We start from the raw sequence: 20129 nt of genomic DNA on the forward strand, positions 1-20129 counted from the left end.
TTTTGTGGGAATATAGTCTGCATTTTCTTTTTAAAAATATATATTTTATTAATTTTTTACAGAGAGGAAGGGAGAAGGGTAGAGAGTTAAGAACATCGATCAGCTGCTTCCTGTACACCCCCTACTGGGGATGTGCCCGCAACCAAGGTACATGCCCTTGCCCGGAATCGAACCTGGGACTCTTTAGTCCACAGGCCGACGCTCTATCCACTGAGCCACACCAGCTAGGGCTCGTCTGCATTTTCTCCGGTGAATGACCAGCAGTGTGTAATTGATGGGTCATAGGGGAGTTGCTCGTTTAGGTGTTTTTTAGGAAACTGCCAGAGTGTTTTCCAAAGTAGTTCTACCATTTGACCTTCCCACTAGCAATGTGTGCAAACAAAGGTTTTATTTATTTATTTTTTCATTTTCTTAGATTCCTTTTCTTTCATTTTATTTCTTGGCCCCCCTTTTCTTTCATTTTATTTCTTGCCCCCCCCCCCCCCATAGTGCCTACCCTGTATATAGATGTTTTGTTAATTAGTAGTATTTCTTTGCTTATCTTGTTATGAAGTTAAAATTTTGTTCCTTCAAAAAATTAATTTTACAGCTACAGAAGTGCAACAGAGTTTGATTTTGAGAAGGATAAATATGACATCAGAATTCCAGAAGATTTAGATGAGACAACCGGGAAGAAAGGGTACAAGAAGCAAGAGAGGATGGACCAAATTGCCCCAGAAAGTGACTATTCCCTGAGGGTATGTATCCAGGCTCCTGTAGAAGTGAGAAAAGCATCACATAATGGAAGATATGTTGCCCACTTGTTATAAATGCTACCATTGATCTCTGAATGCAATATCTCAGACGTGCGTCAGCATGAGCACACTGGTGGTTTTATTTGCTTAGAAACAGTTTTTAATTGTGAAGTCATCAGTTCTAACCACATTCTCTCACTATGTGATTAAATTATTTAAACTGAAAATAATGGGATAAGTATATCCTATTATGGCCATATTGATTACTCAATCAAAAATATCAAAGTCAGAGTTTCTTTTTTTTTTTTTAATTTAAAATACTCAAGAATATACACACAATGACATCCTAAAGCAATAAATTATGTATAGACTAGAGATAATATACATTAATATAATTTTGTGATAAATACCTCTGAAAAATGACCTGAGAAATGTTTGTGTTTTTGAGATTGAGGAAATTAATATATTAATATAACAATCCTATATAATAAAAGCCTAATATGCAAATCGACCCACCAGCGGAACAAATGCCTGCTATGACGCACTGACCACCAGGGGGCAGACGCTCAACGCAGGAGCTGCCCCCAGCCCACAGGCCCCCAACCCGGCCAAGGTGGTTGCCAGCGGGGGGGCCCCTGATCACACTACCAGTCACCCCGAAGAGGGAGGTGACTGGTGATGGCAGCGGGGGGCGGGGCCGGTGAGTGGGCAGCGCCAGGCTGGCCAAGGTGGGTGCCAGCGGAACCCCCCAATCACCTTGTCGGTCGCCCTGCAGATTGGACCTGATTGCTGGCCAGTCCTAGAGACTCGACCCATGCACAAATTTCGTGCACTGGTCCTCTAGTATATTGATACAATAAATTAAAGTTTCTTAGTCACTGCAATAAGATATATCATACTAACTGTTCCCTTTATTTTTGTGCTGCAATTATTCTGTAACTCCAAGCTGAATGATCCATTGGACATTTACAAGTTTACCATATAACTTTTTGTTAACATTTAAAAGGGCAGATATTACTATTTTATATACCACAATGTGTTCTTGAAGTATCTCCTAATTGTTAAGAAAATCTTGCTAAAATATGAAGGGTCTAGAGGCAGCCAGAGCAGATGGTGTGGTTTTAGTGTATCATGAGTACAATGTTTTAAAATATCATTAATGCATGACAAAACCACTAATTTTGAAATCAGGAGACAGGGAATAAAAATAAGCCCTGGCCAGTGTGGCTCAGTTGGAGCGGCGTCCCGTGCACTGTTCACCATCCCATTCCTGGTCAGGACACATACCTAGGTGTAGGTTGGTCCCTAGTCGGGGAGAGTATGAGAGGCAACTGGTGTATCTCTCTCACATTGAAGTCTCTCTCTCTCTTGCTCTCTCTTTCCCTCCCTCTCTAAAAACCAAATTTTAAAGAGTAAGAAAACGTTCAAATTTTAGTTTTACATTGAACCTTTGTCTGTCCTTACTTCATTTCCTTTGGAGAGTTCTGATACATTGGAGGTAGGCACAGAAGAGCATATTTTAAACATGTTTTAGGTTGCAAAACTTGTTAAGGTTCTAAAATAAACTTTCATGCATTAAGAATTTAGAACACATTTACATGACTACTGATTATTACAGCCCGCTTTATTTTATTTAAAAAAATATATATATCTTTATTGATCTCAGAGAGGAAGGGTGAGGGAAGAGAGAGAGAAACATCAATGATGAGAGAACCGTGTATCGGCTGCCTCCTGCACTCCTCCTACTGGGGATCGAGCCGGCAACCCGGGCATGTGCCCTTGACTGGAATCGAACCCAAGACCCTTCAGTCTGCAGGCCAATGCTCTATCCACTGAGCCAAACCAACTGGGGCCCTACTTTATTTTTTATTTTTAAATATACTTTTATTGATTTCAGGGAGAGAGGGAGGGAGAGATAGAAACACCAATGATGAGAGAGAATCATTGATTGGCTGCCTCCTGCATACCCCCTACCGGGGATGGAGTCCACAACCCAGGCATGTGCCCTGGACCAGAATCAAACCCAGGACCCTTCAGTCTGCAAGCTGACGTTCTATCCACTGAGCCAAACCAGCTGGGGCTATAGTTCACTTGTGAAAAAAGTATTGTGCTTGTCTATTCTGTGTGTTGGTTTTTTATTTACAACTAGAGGCCTGATGCATGATATTTGTGCATGGTAGGGTCCCTAGGCCAGGGCCAATCTGCGGGGTGATCAGGATGGGGGCGTAAACCTGCTGGCACCCACCTTGGCTGGCCTGTGGACTGAGGGCAGCTCCTGCGTTGAGCGTCTGCCCCCTGTTGGTCAGTGTGTGTCATAGTGACTGGTTCTTCTGCCGTTAGGTCGATTTGCATATTAGGCTCTTAATATATATAAGGATTTTTTCCTTTTCCAACTTGGAACTGTCCCTTTTATTATGTTTATTTTTGTCTAAATAAAACTTGTTTTTAAAATTATAGCTATACTAGTGGCTCAGTGCACAAAATATGTGCACATTGAAAGGGAATTAATTAGAGGAAGCATTTTAATATTACTATTTGCCCTTTCTCTATAATAGAAGTGTCAGAGATGAAAGAAAATTAGTAAAACGTATATGAAAATCTCCCTCCTGTCAGAGTCTGGGGCACGCTGCGGGACCTAGAGTCAAGTCCCCGCCCACTACCCGCATGAACTTCGAAAACACAGGAGACCCAGACTTGGCTGGCCCCACCCCTGTGAGGCCCTCTGAGCAGGGGGTGCAGCCTCAGGTCTCCCAGCCTGGTGCAGGGGCAGGGGGCGTGGCCTGGGGTCCCCCATCAAGCCCCACTGGGCGAGGGTGCGGCCCGAGGTCCTCATCAAGCTCCGCGGGGTGGGGGATGTGGTCTGAGGTCCCTCGCCCCGCCCAGGCACCCTGCAGCCTCAGGTCTCTGCTGTTCGGTCATGATGTTATGGCCTCTTGGCTAATTTGCATATTCATCTATTATATAGATAGATATATACTTGACAGAAGAGTCAGAACATGTACATGTATACGTTTTTAAAAATTGAAATGAGATACCATACATGCTGTTTTGTAACTTTTTCACTTAACATAACATAGGTCAATAGATTGTTTTCTGCAAATCATTTTTACTGGCTATAATATGCTGAATTTGTTTTTAGTGAAAAGTATATATAGTGCATATTATTTTACTGGAGTTAATGGTCCTTTATTAAGTAAGTCGGCAGCTTCTTTTTAAATGCATGTTTAAGTAGTGTTGAACAAATCTATAGATAATTATTTAAAAAAAACAGATAGTGTTTTGTATCTTTCCAGGCTTACTGCAGTATATTATATCTAAAGCCAAGGATGCAGATCATCTTACGTGGACAGAAAGTGAAGACACAACTAGTTTCGAAGAGTCTTGCTTACATTGAACATGATGTTTACCGACCAAAGTTTTTAGTATCCTTTGTTTTCCTCTTGATGGTGTCTTCCAGAGCTGTATTAGTGTGTACTCCCTTACCACCTTGCCTCCTCTTCTCATACTGCTTCTGACCCTCTCTGACTTTGCCCTTTCTTCTGTACTTTCACACTCAGTAATTAATGAAATAGAAAGGATGACTTGAAGGGAGGGAGGTGATGTGTTCAGAATTTTCCTTAATTTTTAAGACAAGAACAGTGAAAATTACTTTTGGATTCAACTGCAAAAATAAAGAACATTATGGGATAATGATGTATCATAAAAACAGACTGATCAAAGCTTATGAAAAAGTTGGATATCAGTTAAAGGTAAGCAGGAAATGTCTATCTTTCATACGTTAGGATAACTTGTCATTGGGTCAGATGTGAAATTATATGCTTTTTGCCTAATGGCTTCTACATGTCAGTGTTTTAATAGTGTTGGTGTGGCTTTTGAACTTAGAATCCTGTGATATTAGTTTCTGATTTGATCCTGAGTCATGTTATGAGGGGACAGAATACTGTGTGTCTGTTTTACAGATGAGGAACCGGGCTCAGTAACATGCCCTAGGCCTCACCATGCAGACCTTTTGATGCATTTGGATCTGGATCCCTGCTCATTTCCTGCTGGAATGAAATTGGTTGCTTTTCACTAGTGCTGACTCAATAGCCTGAAAAAACAGTATCTGGTAGGTGATTTACTTTTTTGGAGTTAGTTCCTAAATAAAATAGAGCCTTCCTCCTAAGCCATATCCATTGTAGAATTCAGTTTCGGGTGATGGACATTGTCCCATGTCATTCTGTTTGTCCTTTACATGTTTTCACAGAAAGGTGTTTTGTTATTTTTGGTGTTTGTGTGTTAATTCAGTGATCAATTCTGAAAATCATCTTCTTAAAGGTCTTATGTCTAGGCATATTTTGTTTTCTAATTCTATGACTTTCATTTTCAATTTATCTTACTTCATTCTGAATTCTTTGTAAAATTATGTGAGCTCTACATGGTGTGATAGTATGGGTTTAACTTGAATGTTAGTCAACGGGTTGTGTCTTGATTACATATTTTCACGGCACAAGCTCAGAATAGAGCATTTTTGCAAAAGTAAATGAATGTCGGGCTCTTTATATTAGAATTTTACTGGTAATTGGAAATGCATTTTTGGTAATAGGCTTTAGTTTCTGAATTTTACTGGTAATTGGAAATGCATTTTTGGTAATAGGCCTTAGTTATCAAGTGCTTTGGGATTCAAAAGAAATAATTGTATCTGCCACAGAATGTAAATTGTTTTTATCGTTTACCACTTACGAATTGGACTGAAGTAACAGACATAGCCGTTTTCCCACCCAGTTAAATTTGCATATGTGTAATTTCTGGTTATGCTTGACCCTGCACAAAATAGTCTTTACAACCAACTTTTAATGTTTTTTGTTTTTGTTTTTTTACCAGATGATGGATTGGAACTAGTATTTGCATTCTGTGGATTTAGTAGACCTGATTAAGTAGGTGTGTCAGATAGTGGTATGATTTCCTGTGCTGGATCTCAGCATAGAGATATGATCAGACACGGAACAATCAGAGAAGGCTTCTTGGAGAAACTGGTAGTTGACATGAGTCTCAGTGACTCCTGTGTTGGAAGTCTGGCGGGGCCTTCCAGGCAGGGAAAATTCTCTCCAAAGGAAGGGAAATAAGGTTCTGAGACGATGCCACCTCTAGGGCAGTAATTTACTGTGCCTGCATTAGATGATAAGTGGGAAAGAGAGTAATGGAAGCGAGAGGAAGAGGAGGCTGGAAAGAAGGTGAAACGAACTACAGATTGCAGGGTACTGTGGTTTATAAGTGTGTGAGAGTGGACCACTGATGGATCTTCATGGAGTAGGGTTATGCTAACATTTATATGGCTTCATCTGCAGGGCGGGGCAATAGTAGGTGTACAGTTGTTCATCTGGAAAACAGTACAGTAAGTCGTAAGTAATTCATAAATAATATAAGAATAAACTCTGGCCCTAGCCTGTTTGGCTCAGTGGATAGAGCATTGGCCTGTGGACTGAAGGGTCCCGGGTTCGATTCTGGCCAAGGGCACATGCCCGGGTTTTGGGCTCGATCCCCAGTAGGGGGCGTGCAGGAGGCAGCTGATCAATGATTCTCTCTCATGGATGTTTCTATCTCTCCCTCTCCCTTCCTCTCTGAAATCAATAAAGAAATATATTTTTTTAAAAAGAATAAACTCTTGTTTCTTGTACTCACAACTATAACCCTACTTTTGCACCACTGGTATTATATTTATGGAAATTTTCATTTTGTGCCTTGTCTGGTTTGTCTCAGTGGATAGAGCGTCAGCCTTCAGACTGAAGGGTCCCGGGTTCGATTCCGGTCAAGGGCATGTACCTTGGTTGTGGGCACATCCCCAGTGGGGGGTGTGCAGGAGGCAGCTGATGGATGTTTCTCTTTCATCGATGTTTATAACTCTCTATCCCTCTCCCTTCCTCTCTGTAAAAATCAATAAAATATTTAAAAAAAAAGAGAAAGAAAATTTTCATTTTGTAAATTATATTTTCTTTCACTTTGTATGTCAACTTGGAAGTAAACCACAATTATGTCTAGCTGGCATCGCTCAGTGGTTGAGCATTGACCTATGAACCAGGAGGTCACGGTTCGATTCCCTGTCCGGGCACATGCCCAGGTTGCGGGCTCGACCCCCAGGGGGGTTATGCAGGAGGCAGCTGATCAGTGATTCTCTCTCATCATTGATGTTTCTCTCTCTCCCTCTCCCTTCGTCTCTGAAATCAATAAAAATATGTTAAAAAAAAAAAAGTAAATTACAATAAAAATATTACAAAAATATTTGTTATATACACACATAGATAATCAGAATATGACTTGTGCTTTGAGTTCAGTATTTTAGCTAGCAGAGTAAAAATTAAAAAATTATTTAATAATTTTTTACTGATGTAGATTTTCACTTGCCATTAACAGCTGGATGTGTAATTGGGATAAATGACTTTAATTTTTAAAATGCGGACTTTAAATAAACATGGAGTGCTGAGTGCCAGAGCCTTTGGGCTGTGGGTGACTGAGTTGTGGGTTCCTGTCTGAGAAGTGGCACACCAGCCGAGGTGTCTTTTCTCCTTTTATAAAATCGGGGTGATCAGACTTGTCTGAAGGAATACTTGACAACAGTGGATGTGGTTTTGGAGGAAGGCTCTAATATACATAGGAAGTAACTCCCAGAAAAGTGAATTACCCTACCAGACGATGTTTTTCAGGCTAAATTTCATGAGATAAAATACAGGAAAATGTTTGATACAAATTATAAATCTTTATGGAGGGGTAATTATGTTGGCATCATGTCTTATGCTTAAAATGCCGATTTCATTTTCTTTTCCAGGCAAACAACATGGGTGTTGGAGTAGTGGGAATTATAGAGTGTAATTTCCTAAAGCCAACTCATAATAAGCAAGATTTCGACTATACTAATGAGTACAGGTGTGTTGCCTATTTAACTTTTTGCCTTTTCATATTTTATTTTGGAAATGTTTTCATAACTTTTTCTAAAGATTTTTTTTTTTTATCCTATGAATGTTTTTACTTTGTGGGACATTAAGAAAAGGAGTAGATGAGAGGCTTGCACAGAAGACACATTTAACCGTCGCCTTCCATCCTAGGAATTGTGTCCTACAAATAGAAATATATTCTCCTGTCTTTACTAATGAAATATTTCTGAGAGTCCCAGAAAATATGGCCATTAATGTTAGTTGTAAAGTAGGGCCGCACAAACAGTCCTAATGAGATTGGCCCTCTCCTCAAATAAAGAAAAAAAAAACACACCAGAAAACGGAAGGAAGGAAATAATAAAGATAACTGCAAAATCAGTGAATTAAGAACCACATATAATATAGAAAATAAATATTATCACTCAGAGTTCAGTTCTGAAACAGCTAACCCTGTTATCCGAACAGGGATAATTTAATACAAGGAATTGTTAACTATGTCAATGTAAGAAAAGTTCAAACCTAAAGAGAATTTTGTAAGTTTATTGGAGCCAACTGTGGACAGTTACCAGGAAGCAAAAGTCTCAGAGGATTGAGAAAATGCTCCAGAGAAGCGCAGTTTTGTACCTGATTTTATACATTGCAGTCTGAGGAGCTGGAGAAAGCGGAGGGGGAGGTGGGAACCTCTGGGATGGAAAAAGGAAAAGGAATGGACATGCTTCATACCTTTGTGGGTGTAGGATAGTTACAGTCAACAGTGAGCACTAATGAGGAACAAACAAGGGTTCTGTGGCCTCTGCTCTGGTGCAGGCTGTGCCCGGAGGGGCCCAGCGAAAAGGAAGTTACTTGACATTCCAAAGGTATGTTATCCCACATACAAAAGACAACAGATAGGCTCAGCTAAGGGTGAACATCGACCTTTGTCAAGGAAGTTACTGGCCTTAGGACATGACTACCCGCCATGACTAGTTTGCAGTTGGGACGTTTTAATTTCAGACCATCCTGTGTGGTTGCTTTCGGTGTGTGACTTTCAGTACGTGGCCCCCTTTTCTTGCCCACATCTAGAAGAGTAGAAAGTGATTACTAAAAGGGGTACAAGATAAAAAGAGGAGCTGTTACCTCTAGGTTGAAAAAGGGGAAACAGTCAAGGAACTAGGAGAATGCCCCCCACCCCCTGAAGCCAGAGGTTCCGATCTCTCTCTGTGGAGGTCATGAGAAACAACAAGCCGCCTGCTTGCCCAGTGCTGGCCTGTACTGGGGCCTGCTCTTGCCAGGGCTGTGGTGGGCTGGAGCTGGTTGTGCAGATCTGGCTCAGCTGGAACCCGGGCCTGCTGGGACTGGTCTCCTGGCTGGGGCAGAGCGAGGTCAGGGCATGCCGGGGCTCCTCTCAGGCTGCTGGGCCCGGCCACGTCCGCACTGGAGCACTAGGAGCTGCTGCCCCTGGCGGGCCCCTCGCACTAGCCCAGCTAACCGGGCTCAGGTGGCAAAGGCACACGGTTACAGGACCGAGCTCTAGCATCACAGAACCGAGCAAGGAGGACCGGCTTTGAGCTGAGGGACAATAAATGGATAAGTGACATAATAAAAAAGCTCCAAGTTTCTTCTGTGATAAGATTAATAGTCTGTATCTGGTAAGACGAAGTGATTAAGGAAATAAAGGAGAAAACCACAATTGTCAGTATCAGAAATGAAATAGAGGACAATACGTAGGTCTACAGACACAAAACTTTATGAAAGGGATAGCGTAATTTGTCATTTTAGGTGATATGGACACATTCCTTTGAAATTAAATCAATTTTTAGAAAAATTATTACATATGAAATTCAAAGATTTAGGAGAAGTCCTTTATAAACTTGCATAACTTTGGTAATGAACTCATGAATATGTTACAAGAAAATAAATTGATGTCAATCTTTCCTGATCAGGATATAAAAATCTTAAAATAACAAATAGCATCCACTGAAATGTAAAAAGTATGATACATTTAAACCAAGGGGATGTATTGCAAGATCGCAGGGGTGGTTTTTAACATTCAAAATTCAATGTTATTCATCACACTGATTTAGAAAACTCTGATCGCTATTTTCATAGGTACAGAAAAATCAATTGATAAAAACAACACCCATTTGTGATTTAGGAAAAAAAGGGAACATTTACAAAACCATTAATAGAAAGGGCATAGTAACAATAGTTATTTACAAATAACAATACAGAGTATTTACAAAAAGAGCAGGCATCATTTCTAATGGTGAATAATCAATAGCTTCCCCCCAAGAGTGAGAATGAGATAAAGACATCAGCTATTTACAGTTGTTCTGGAGGAAATAACCCATACCATAAGGCAAGAGAAAGAAATGAAAGTTAGAAGGGTTGGGAAGGAATAAATAAAACTTCTGCAGATGATAATATGTAGAAAGTCCAAAATTATCTGTAATTGGAATTAATTAAGGAACAAATAATATGTATTCTAAAGTTGCTGGATAAGTAATCCGAAATCAGTGTACTAACAACAATAGCTAAACAACATGAAATTAAAAAAATCAATAAGAGCATCATAAAGACACGTACTTGATATACTGAAAACCACAAAACATTGTGGAATGAAATTTAAGACCTAAATAAGTAGGTATACTACTTTCAAGAATTGGAACACTGGGTATTATGAAGTGTCAGTTTTTCTCCAAAATAATTAAATGCAATTTCAGTTTTAAAAAAAGAACTAAAAAACCCATCAGGTGTGTGTGGGTGTTGATAGATTGATAGGGTTAATCTAAACTTCAAGTGGACAGTTAGAAGACTGAAAACAGTTAAGAAGACTCATACTACTAAATAACACTTAGAAAGCTGTAGTAGCTAAGAAAGTGGGTGTTAATGAAAGGGTAGACAGTCTAGTGAAATGGAGTAGAGAAGTCAAAAAGCAACCCCACTTTTCACACACACGGTCATCGGCTGTGGCAGAGGTGGCATTGGAGTGTGGTAGGAAAATGGTCATCTTCCCAAAAGAGACCAGGTCAGTTGGCTGGCTGTACAGATAAAATGAACTTTAACTCCTGCCTCTCCAATGAAGCGAAAGGCCAGTTCTTCGATGGATTGTAGACCTAAATGAGAAAGGCAAAACCAAAATGGGAACAGGCATACTTTTATAATCTTTAGTTAGGCAGGTTTTTTAAACAAGAGGCAAAAAGCTTCCATCATAATGAGCAAAAGTGGATAAATTATTTACAGTGAAGAAAACAAGCAAACGCCGGCAAGGTGCAGGGCAGTTGGAGCTCTCCTCGCACATCGCTGCGGGAGGTAAAACTTGATTGTTCATTTGTGAAAACTATTAGGCTGTCAAGTAATGCCCACCCCGGACCCTGCCCTTCCTCTCCTACGTGTATTCTCAACAGAAATGTGTGCAGTGTCCTGGACTGGGGAGGAGAGGTGATGAGAAAGAGACGAGGGAGAACTGTGGCTTTAGTCTTGTTTATTTCAGTAGGTCCCATCGATTTGCTTTTTAACATCTTATGGGGCTTGGGGTGGTGAACACAGTGCAGTAAACACATGATGTATTATACAGCTGTGTACGTGTAACCTATGTAATTTTATTAACTAATGTCATGCCAATAAACTCAATTAAGGAAAGACATCTTCCTGTGGGAGAAGTGCAAGTCTTTAATTGTGGGACAGAAGCTCTTTGAAATATACTTGCTGGTAATGATTGCATACTTTCATACACAAAAAGTTAGAGTTTGATTTGAATTGAAGCTTGGACAGTTGGAGTTGAAATTCAGAGAGCCTGTGGTTGCCCCATAATTGGTGGCCGCATTCTTTCACAACAGGGGACCCAAAGTGTTACATTGTGTCTTCCTTCCCAGAGGACCCTCGCTCTGCACTAGGAGCTTAAAAAGGTCCTTTCTAGAAAATTGCTGTTACGTTGAGTGTTTTTTATTAACTGTACTTTTGGGGGTCCTTCGTCCCTACTCTCTACCCTCCCAGTGTCCACCTGATCATTGCTAGGTTGTGCTTTCTCTGTGTTTGACAAAGATTTAATCTGATCATTATTTTTCCTTAAATTGGTTTCATAATTTACTTTTCAGGCTTACAATACTAGCACTGGGAGATAAACTGAATGATTACTGGAATGAAATGAAAGTGAAGAAAAATGCAGAATACCCTCTAAATTTGCCTGTTGAAGATATACAGTAAGTTTACATTAAAAAGTCAGCCCTCTCTACTATCAAGATGTGATGTTAGAGGGTACAGCGACTGTGCAGTGTTTACAGTTGACTCTGACCCAAAGTAAGGAATAAATTCTGTACTTCAAATCAGCAGACCATAAAATGACATGATGAGTAGGCCTGGCCAGGTAAACTCAGTTGGTTAGAGCGTTGTCCCTGTGTGGCAAGGTTTTGGGTTCAATCTCCAGTCAGGGCATGTACAAGGAGCAGCCAATAAATGCAGAAATAAGTGGAACAATGACAATGTTTCCCTTTCTCCCTTTCTCCCTCTCTTTCTAAAAACCAACAAAACATTTTAGAATAGTGAACTAATGAATATATGTATTTATACGTAGTCACAAAAGATTCATGATGAAAAAGTTTTTACCCATGTGTTGTATTATCTCATAAACCAGTCTTGAGTTTGGATTCTAGTTTTGCTGCTTAAGTAACCATGTGACATTGAATTTCTTACATAACCTTTTCTAAGCTTCCATTTTCTCCTAGAATTGTAAGAATTCCTATATAATAAAAGCCTAATATGCAAATCAAATGAACAGCAGAACGACCGGTGGAACGACTGGTCGCTATGATGCTCACTGACCACCAGGGGACAGACGCTCAGTGCAGGAGCTGCCCCCAGCTCACAGGCTCCAGGCCAGCTAAGGCGAGTGCCAGCAGGGCCCCCAATTGTCCCGCTGGTCGCCCTGGAGATGGGCCCTGATCACCAGCCAGGCCTAGGGACCCTACCCATGCACGAATTTCGTGCACCGGGCCTCTAGTTAAAAGATATGATGCCTGACAAACACTCAGAAGTACACTGAGCACACATTAATCCTGTGAATGAGTACTGATGTGTACTGTGTGTACCGATGGGAAGATATTCAAGATGTATAATGAAAAACAAAGATAGAGCCCTAACCGCTTTGGCTCAGTGGATAGAGTGTCGGCCTGCGGACTGAAGGGTCCCAGGTTCGATTCTGGTCAAGGGCATGTACCTTGGTTGCAGGCACATTCGCAGTAGGAGGTGTGCAGGAGGCAGCTGATCGATGTTTTTCTCTCATTGTTGTTTCTAACTCTATTTCTCTTTCCCTTCCTCTCTGTAAAAAGTCAATAAAACATATTTAAAAAAAAGAAAAGAAAAGAAAAATAAAGATACAACTCGGTGTATTAATTTTTCATTTATTTTGTGTGTGTCTACACATGCAATAATGTAACCTCCTGAAATCAGTTTATATTTATTTACAAACTTCTGGATTGTTTGAAGGTTCATCTAACTGTAATTGCATTTTTTAAAAAAACTGCATTTAAAAAGTTACAGGCATTAAGGTGAAGTCTTCATACGTTAAATGAGTCTCAATTTTTTTTTTACAGGATCAGTGTAATTTTTAAATGATAAAAATAAGGAAGTACTTTATAAACTGAAAGAATATATAAATTTTAAGTTGTTCAGACATGTGCTATAATAGAGGATAAAAATGTAATACAATTGTAAAAAGTTGCTTAAACTGAAGTAATACAACTTGTCTGTACCTGGTGATTTGTTTTGCTAATAAATATACTAGAGGCCCGAATTCGTGCATGGGTGGGGTCCAGCTGGCCCGGGCCCAATCGGCGGATCAGGGCTGGGCCTTTGGGGAGGAGGAGACGGCAGGAGGTTAGCCAGCCGGCCTATCCCAATTGGGGACCAATCGGGGCCGGGTTGGCTGGGGGTAGGGGCTGCAGGCAATTGTCTGGTGGGCCTTGCCCCCAATTAGGGGGGACGATCAGGGGTGGGGCTGGCTGTGGGGAGGGGCTGTGGTCCTGTCGGGGTGGGGTGGGCCGGCCCCACCCCCTGATTAGGCTGGTTTGCGGGCGCAGTGGGCGTCATGGCGACCGTTTGGTCGTTAGGGCGTTCCGGTTGCTGGCTTTTAGATATAGATTTGTCTTTGCAGGTACTAACACGGAATTTCAGAGCAAGGCATTTGAAATATGTTTAGTTGTTTGAGTTTTTATTATCATGGAGCAAGTTTAATAGTATGCCATTAAATAATATATTTAAGTCATTTTGCTTAAATTGGCCTGTCATTTTTAACCATTTGAAGGTGATCAAAATTTTTTTAGTTTAACTTGCTGTACACAATAATAGATGTCATGAGTTTTCAGAGACAGAATTAAATAAGAGGGGCATTTTATTGTGGAAATGATATGGAAAAGCTAATGGAAGTGTACTTAGCATCCATGTTTCCATGCTAATATATATTTTTTTATTACAGGAAACGTCCTGATCAGACATGGGTTCAATGTGATTCCTGTCTAAAGTGGCGAAAATTACCAGATGGGATAGATCAACTCCCAGAAAAATGGTATTGCTCCAATAACCCTGACCCACAGTTCAGGTACCAGATAGTTGGGAGTGTCCTTTTTTGGAAAGGAGGAAATAATTGTTCCAGGTGTATGACTAGGCACTGCTGACCTGTACTTCCTGTGATTTTTCTGACTAGAAATTGTGATGTTCCAGAAGAACCTGAAGATGAAGATTTGGTGCATCCGACTTATGAAAAAACCTACAAAAAGAGGTGAAGGTGGCACTGATTTGCAGTGGGAAAAGAATTAATGCATCTGCAGTATTCGCTGATTTGAACAGCGGGGTGGAGGTTGGGGGTTAGGGGCGCCTTACTCCTGCTGTCAAAAATCTGCCTACAACTTAAGTTGGCCCTCTTTGTACGTGGTTGGTTGAACCTGCAGATGCGAAACCTAGGGATACAGAGGTCTGACTGTGTTTATTGAGAAAAAGTCCGTGTTTAGGAGTACCCGTATAGCTCAGACCCTTGTTCAGGGGTTGTGTACAGCCAAAAAGATTATGACCCAAGGAAAGATTTTGTTGGGTGCATAAAAGCAAGTGCTTTTTACACAAAGTTTATGCTGTGGACACCTGCTCTTTTTGTCATCCCTGTTTATTGCTGCCCTATGTACAAGGTAGTTTGCATACAGATAGTTTGTCTTTTGGGGCCACACAAAGATGCATCATAAGTGAATACTGCCCTTTATGAGCTTACTAGAGGCCCGGTGCATGAAATTCATGCACGTGGGCGAGTGTCCCTCAGCACAGCCTGCACCCTCTTCATTCTGGGATCCCTCTCACAATCCAGGACTGCTGGCTCCCAACTGCTCGCATGCCTGCCTGCCTGATCACCCCCTAACTACTCCCCTGCCAGACTGATCGACGCCTAACTGCTCCCCAGCCGGCCCGATTGCCCCGTACTGCCCTTCCCTGCTGGCCTGGCCACCCCTAACTGCCCTCGCCTGCTGGCCTGGTCGCTACCAACTGCCCTTCTCTGCCAGCCTGGTCACCCCTAACTGCCCTCCCTTGCCAGCCTGGTTGCCCTCAACTGCCCTCCCCTGCTGTCCTGATAACCCCTAACTGCCCTCCCTTGCCAGCCTGGTCACCCCTAACTGCCCTTGGCCTCCCCAGCCGGCCTGGTCATCCCTAACTGCCCTCCCCTGATGGCCTGGTCACCTCTAACTGCCCTAACCTGCAGGCCTGGTCCCCCACAACTGCCCTCCCCTGCAGGCCTGGTTTCTCCCCAACTGCCCTCCCCTGCAGGCCTGGTCACCCCCAACTGGCCTCCCCTGCAGGCCTGGTCCCCCTCAACTGCCCTCCCCTGCTGGCCTGGTCGCCCCCAACTTCCCTCCCCTGCTGGCCTGGCCGTCCCTAACTGCCCTACCTGCCATCTTGTGTCCACATGGGTGCAGCCATCTTTGACCTTATGGGGGTGGGCATCTTGTGTGTTGGAGTGATGGTCAATTTGCATATTACTCTTTTATTAGATAGGATAGTCTAACAGGGAAGGTGAGATGAGAATATTACCACTTGGAAGTTAACAAATACCGTGCAAGGCATGATCTAGTCCAGTGGTTGGCAAACTCATTAGTCAACAGAGCCAAATATCAACAGTACAACGATTGAAATTTCTTTTGAGAGCCACATTTTTTAAACTTAAACTTCTTCTAACGCCACTTATTCAAAATAGACTCGCCCAGGCTGTGGTATTTTGTGGAAGAGCCACATTCAAGGGGCCAAAGAGCAGCATGTGGCTTGCGAGCCGCGGTTTGCCGACCACTGATCTAGTCCTATATGGGAAGGCCATAAGGAAGATTACTTCTGGCCCCAGGATGCAGAGGGCAACATGGATCAGGAAAATTCATGAAGGACATTTTTGTAATAGGCCCTGAAGGTAGGAGGAGAATGTACAGGGCACAATGATTTGTCGGCTTAACTAGAGGAAATATGTGAGTGGGCAAGTGGAAATGGACGTGGGCTAGGGACGCTAGTTAACGAGTGATGGTGGTCAGCCTTGGGGAACTTAGACTAATGTGCTGCACACATAGGGCAGAGTTCACAGAACTTTCTGGAACTTTTGATTTATGGTGCACTGTTTAAATCCAGCAGGACGGAGGTCGACAGACCAGTGGAGGCCTGTGTGGTATTCCCATTCCAAGGCCTGTAAACAGGGGAGGACAAGCTGAGGCCCGGGAGCCTTAGTGGTGGGAGTTAGAGGTGGAAGGAACACTAACGCACCACTGATTCTGGCGTGCACATCCCAGGGACTTGGGAGTGAAGTGTCGAGTCTCTGCAAGACAAAATTGAATAGTCATGGCGAAGTAGATTTAAATATGTTTTTCTTTCTTTTTTTTTTTAAGAGACAAGGACAAATTCAGGATCAGACAACTGGAAAGGATCCCTCAGGTAATGAAGCCTTCCATTTTATAGCCGTGTCTTATATTGGGTAGAGATTACTTTAACAGTTTTTTTTTTGTTAATCCTCACATGAGAATATTTTTCCCATTGTTTTTATTTTGTATTTTTTTAATAGGAGTTGCCCAAGGGGTCGGGGGAAGGAGGGGAGAAAAAGAGAAACATCGATTGGTTGCCTCACAGGCCTCAAACCAGGCTCTTGACTGGGAATCAAACCCAAGACCCTTCAGTCCGAGGGCTGACTCTCTAACCACTGAGGCAAACCGGCGAGGGCACAGATACTTTTAAAGCTTAGGAGTTGCATGCAGATTGAAGTGATCTTGTTCTTTCAGTTCACGTGTTTCTCTTCTTGTACTCCTCCTTGCCCTCTTTCCAGCCCTGACTTCTTAACCCAACAGCTTCATTCAGTCTGTTCCAAGAACAACAAAAAATTTTTTAAGAGAAGAAGGGAGAGAGAGATAGAAACATCACCAGTGAGAGAGAAACATTGATTGATCGATCACTTGACTCCCTCCCTGCTCACCTCCTACTGGGGATCAAGCCTGAAGCCCTGGCATGTGCCTTGATCAGGAATCTGCGACCTCTTGGGTTGATGCTCAACCACTGAGCCACACTGGCTGTGCTAAACTGTTCAGTTTTATTTAGTTGCGCATCATCTTTTTTTTTTTTTAATATCTAATTTTATTGATTTCAGAGAGGAAGGGAGAGTGAGACAGGGAAACATCCATGTTGAGAGAGAATCATGGATTGGCTGCCTCCTGCACACCCTCTACTGGGGATCGAGCCTGCAACCTGGGCATGTGCCCTTGACCAGGAATCGAACCCGGGACCCTTCAGTCCACAGGCCGACGCTCTATCCACTGAGCCACACCGGCCAGGGCAGGGCATCTTCTGAGGAATGGCAGGCATTCTTTTTCTTTTATTTCTTTTTATTTATTTTTTTAAATTTATTTTTTAAAATATATTCCATTGAATTTTCACAGAGAGGAAGGGAGAGGGACAGAGAGTCAGAAACTTCGATGAGAGAGAAATATCAATCAGCTGCCTCCTGCAACACCCCCCACTGGGGATGTACCCCCAACCAAGGCACATGCCCTTGACCGGAATCGAACCTGGGACCCTTCTGTCTGCAGGCCAATGCTCTATCCACTGAGCCAAACCGGTTAGGGCGGCAGACATTCTTTTTAGAATCCTGTTGCTAGGCAGTCAAGGAAAGGTACGCAGGAACACCCAGGAGCCAGGTTCTAGTCCTAACCTGGACCGAAGCTGTGGGGTTTTCTTTCTCTTTGCTGACCACTCTCCCTGCCCCTTTCTTTCTTTCTATGGCTTCCTGGTGCTGAGGAGCCTGTTCTGAGTATGTGACTAGGTGCTCCTCCTTGTGTGGGAAGGTTTGATCTGCTGCAGATGTGTATGTTTGCTTATAATTATGTTGAAATGTTTTCTTGTATAAAGCTTAGGATTAGGGGGTGAGAACAGAACTGGGGGGTAAGAATAGTGGGTTTACTTGTTTTTAAAGGCAGTATCTTTATGACTATCTTTAACTTATTACTCTTAGGAAAAAAAGTTTTTATTCTATCTCCGTACGTTCTAGATATAGTACAGGGCCAACAAATCTTTTCTGTAAAAGACCAGATAGTGAACGTTTTGGGCTTTGTGGACTACACATAGTCTCCGTTGCATATTTTTCATTTGTTTTGTTCACACCTTAAGAAACATAAAACCATTCTTGGCTCACTTGCAGGATGGATGTGGCTCATTGGCCTGTCGTATTTTGCTCCCTAGTGTAGCACAAGGAAGTGACAGGGTAGGATAGTTCTCAGCATCTTCTGCATAAGGGGAAAAGGGAAAATAATGTATTGTGTTTTGGGCCTTGAACGTTAAAAAAAATTTCTTTAAAAAAAAAAATTCCTTTAAGAAGTTTTTTTTCCCTCCAACAGATTGATACTGAACTGTTGTTTCGAACAATCTCTTTGCCAAGTCCAAGTTTTTCTCCCGTGAAGGACAGTGTTCCAAGAGGACATATTTCAGAAGCAGCGAACACTTATGCAGGAAGACTTGTAAACAGCAGGGGTTCACCCCAGTCTGAGCCTGAGAGCAACAGGTCAGTGGCAAAACTGTGCTTCCCGTTGGGGGAGACAGAATTAAACAGAGCCTTTCCTGGGCACTTGTAGGCACATCTAAGAAATTGTAGTTTAGGTGCATGTTAAAAAGTCTTAAGGACAGGTGAATGCTTATAGTATTTACATGTACTTATCCTATCCCACTTATGCCACCTATTTAAATCAATTACAAATATTAATGGTATTTATTGTGGAATTTGATTAAATTGTTACCTCTTTGTGATTTCCTATAGCATGAAATTTTCTGCTTTTTCTTTTTTTACTCCTTACCCGAGGATGTTTTTATTAATTTTTTTTTTCTTTTGAGAGAGGGGGGGCGGGGAGAGAGAGAGAGAGGAACATCAATGTGAGAAAGAAAGATTGGTTGCCTCCCTTACATGCCCTGACTAGGAATCGAACCTGCACATTTTTGTTATATGGGGTGATGCTCCAACCAACTGAGCTACACTGGCCAGGGTGGTTTCTGCTTTTAGGATTGTCAGTAACTAAGTAAAGAAGAAAACAAAATAATTAACAGTATTCTGTATAATAAAAGACTAATATGCAAATTGTCCCCTCTACAGGGAGTTCAACCAGGAGGTGGGGCTGGCCAGCCAACCGACTGCAGCCCCTCCCCCTGGCCTGCCATGCCCCGATCAGCCCCACCCCTGCTCCGGGCCTGAAGGCCGGATCCCATCTGTGCACGAATCCGTGCACCAGGCCTCTAGTAATATTATAATGTCAGTTGTGATCTATACATTTTTAGCATAGCCCGTGACACTATATTTTGGGTGAGTGGTTGGAGAAGGAAGGGAAAAAAAGGATGAGTGATAGTGGTTTGAACTATTAGTTAGCACTCTTGACTAGAATGACTGGGAAGGCTTCGTGATGAGGTTGTGCTTACTTCAGTCGGTTCCTGAAACCCTGAATGCAGAACTCTGTGCACAGGGCCCGTTCAGAGGGAATGGAATGAACAGGTGAGGAAAGAACAGGTGAGGCGAGTGAACCGGTGGACCAGACTGACCACACCTGATGCTTATTGTTGAAAGAGAAACATTGGAAAGAGGTTCTCTGAGATAGTGAAGCCAGATTTTTGCAGATTTTTGTGACCTTCATTAAATTCTCCAAGGGATTTGTGACCTTAGGAAAGATAGAAATAATTGCCTTTATGCATATGTACATGGAGCTGCCCTTACAGCTCACATTTAGGGGACTACTTTTGGGGCTGGACTACTACTTAACTAAAAACTTGTGTGAATTTTTAAAAACCAGTCTCCTTTGTATTCTTGGTTTTTCTTCATAAAAATGATTCCAGACAAAGTTAGAAAAAGAAATATCTGTAGTTTACAGAGAAAAAATGATGGAATTTATTTTTAAAAGTTGCTATCATTAAAATGGAAGAAGAGAATAGAGAACATTTTCATTAATTTTTAAAGCCTATATTCCTCAAATTC

At 42.0% G+C, this 20129-nt stretch overlaps 1 protein-coding gene and 1 long non-coding RNA gene across 2 annotated transcripts in view; one reads left to right on the forward strand and one right to left on the reverse strand.

Moving 5' to 3' along the window:
- The window catches only part of MORC3 (MORC family CW-type zinc finger 3), a 45561-nt gene that overhangs the window by 16501 nt on the left and 8931 nt on the right, over nucleotides 1–20129 (forward strand). The window contains exons 6-14 of the mRNA XM_054713530.1: nucleotides 590–737; nucleotides 4028–4156; nucleotides 4364–4483; nucleotides 7537–7634; nucleotides 11719–11823; nucleotides 14094–14216; nucleotides 14322–14396; nucleotides 16522–16567; nucleotides 18514–18677. Coding sequence (XP_054569505.1) covers nucleotides 590–737; nucleotides 4028–4156; nucleotides 4364–4483; nucleotides 7537–7634; nucleotides 11719–11823; nucleotides 14094–14216; nucleotides 14322–14396; nucleotides 16522–16567; nucleotides 18514–18677 — 1008 coding nt within the window. The remainder of the gene's footprint in view (nucleotides 1–589; nucleotides 738–4027; nucleotides 4157–4363; nucleotides 4484–7536; nucleotides 7635–11718; nucleotides 11824–14093; nucleotides 14217–14321; nucleotides 14397–16521; nucleotides 16568–18513; nucleotides 18678–20129) is intronic.
- Nucleotides 1–20129, reverse strand: part of LOC114233041 (uncharacterized) — a 36911-nt gene that overhangs the window by 4691 nt on the left and 12091 nt on the right. The window lies entirely within an intron of this gene.

This window comes from Eptesicus fuscus, chromosome 3 (assembly GCF_027574615.1).
Source record: "Eptesicus fuscus isolate TK198812 chromosome 3, DD_ASM_mEF_20220401, whole genome shotgun sequence".
Classification (NCBI taxonomy): domain Eukaryota; kingdom Metazoa; phylum Chordata; class Mammalia; order Chiroptera; family Vespertilionidae; genus Eptesicus; species Eptesicus fuscus.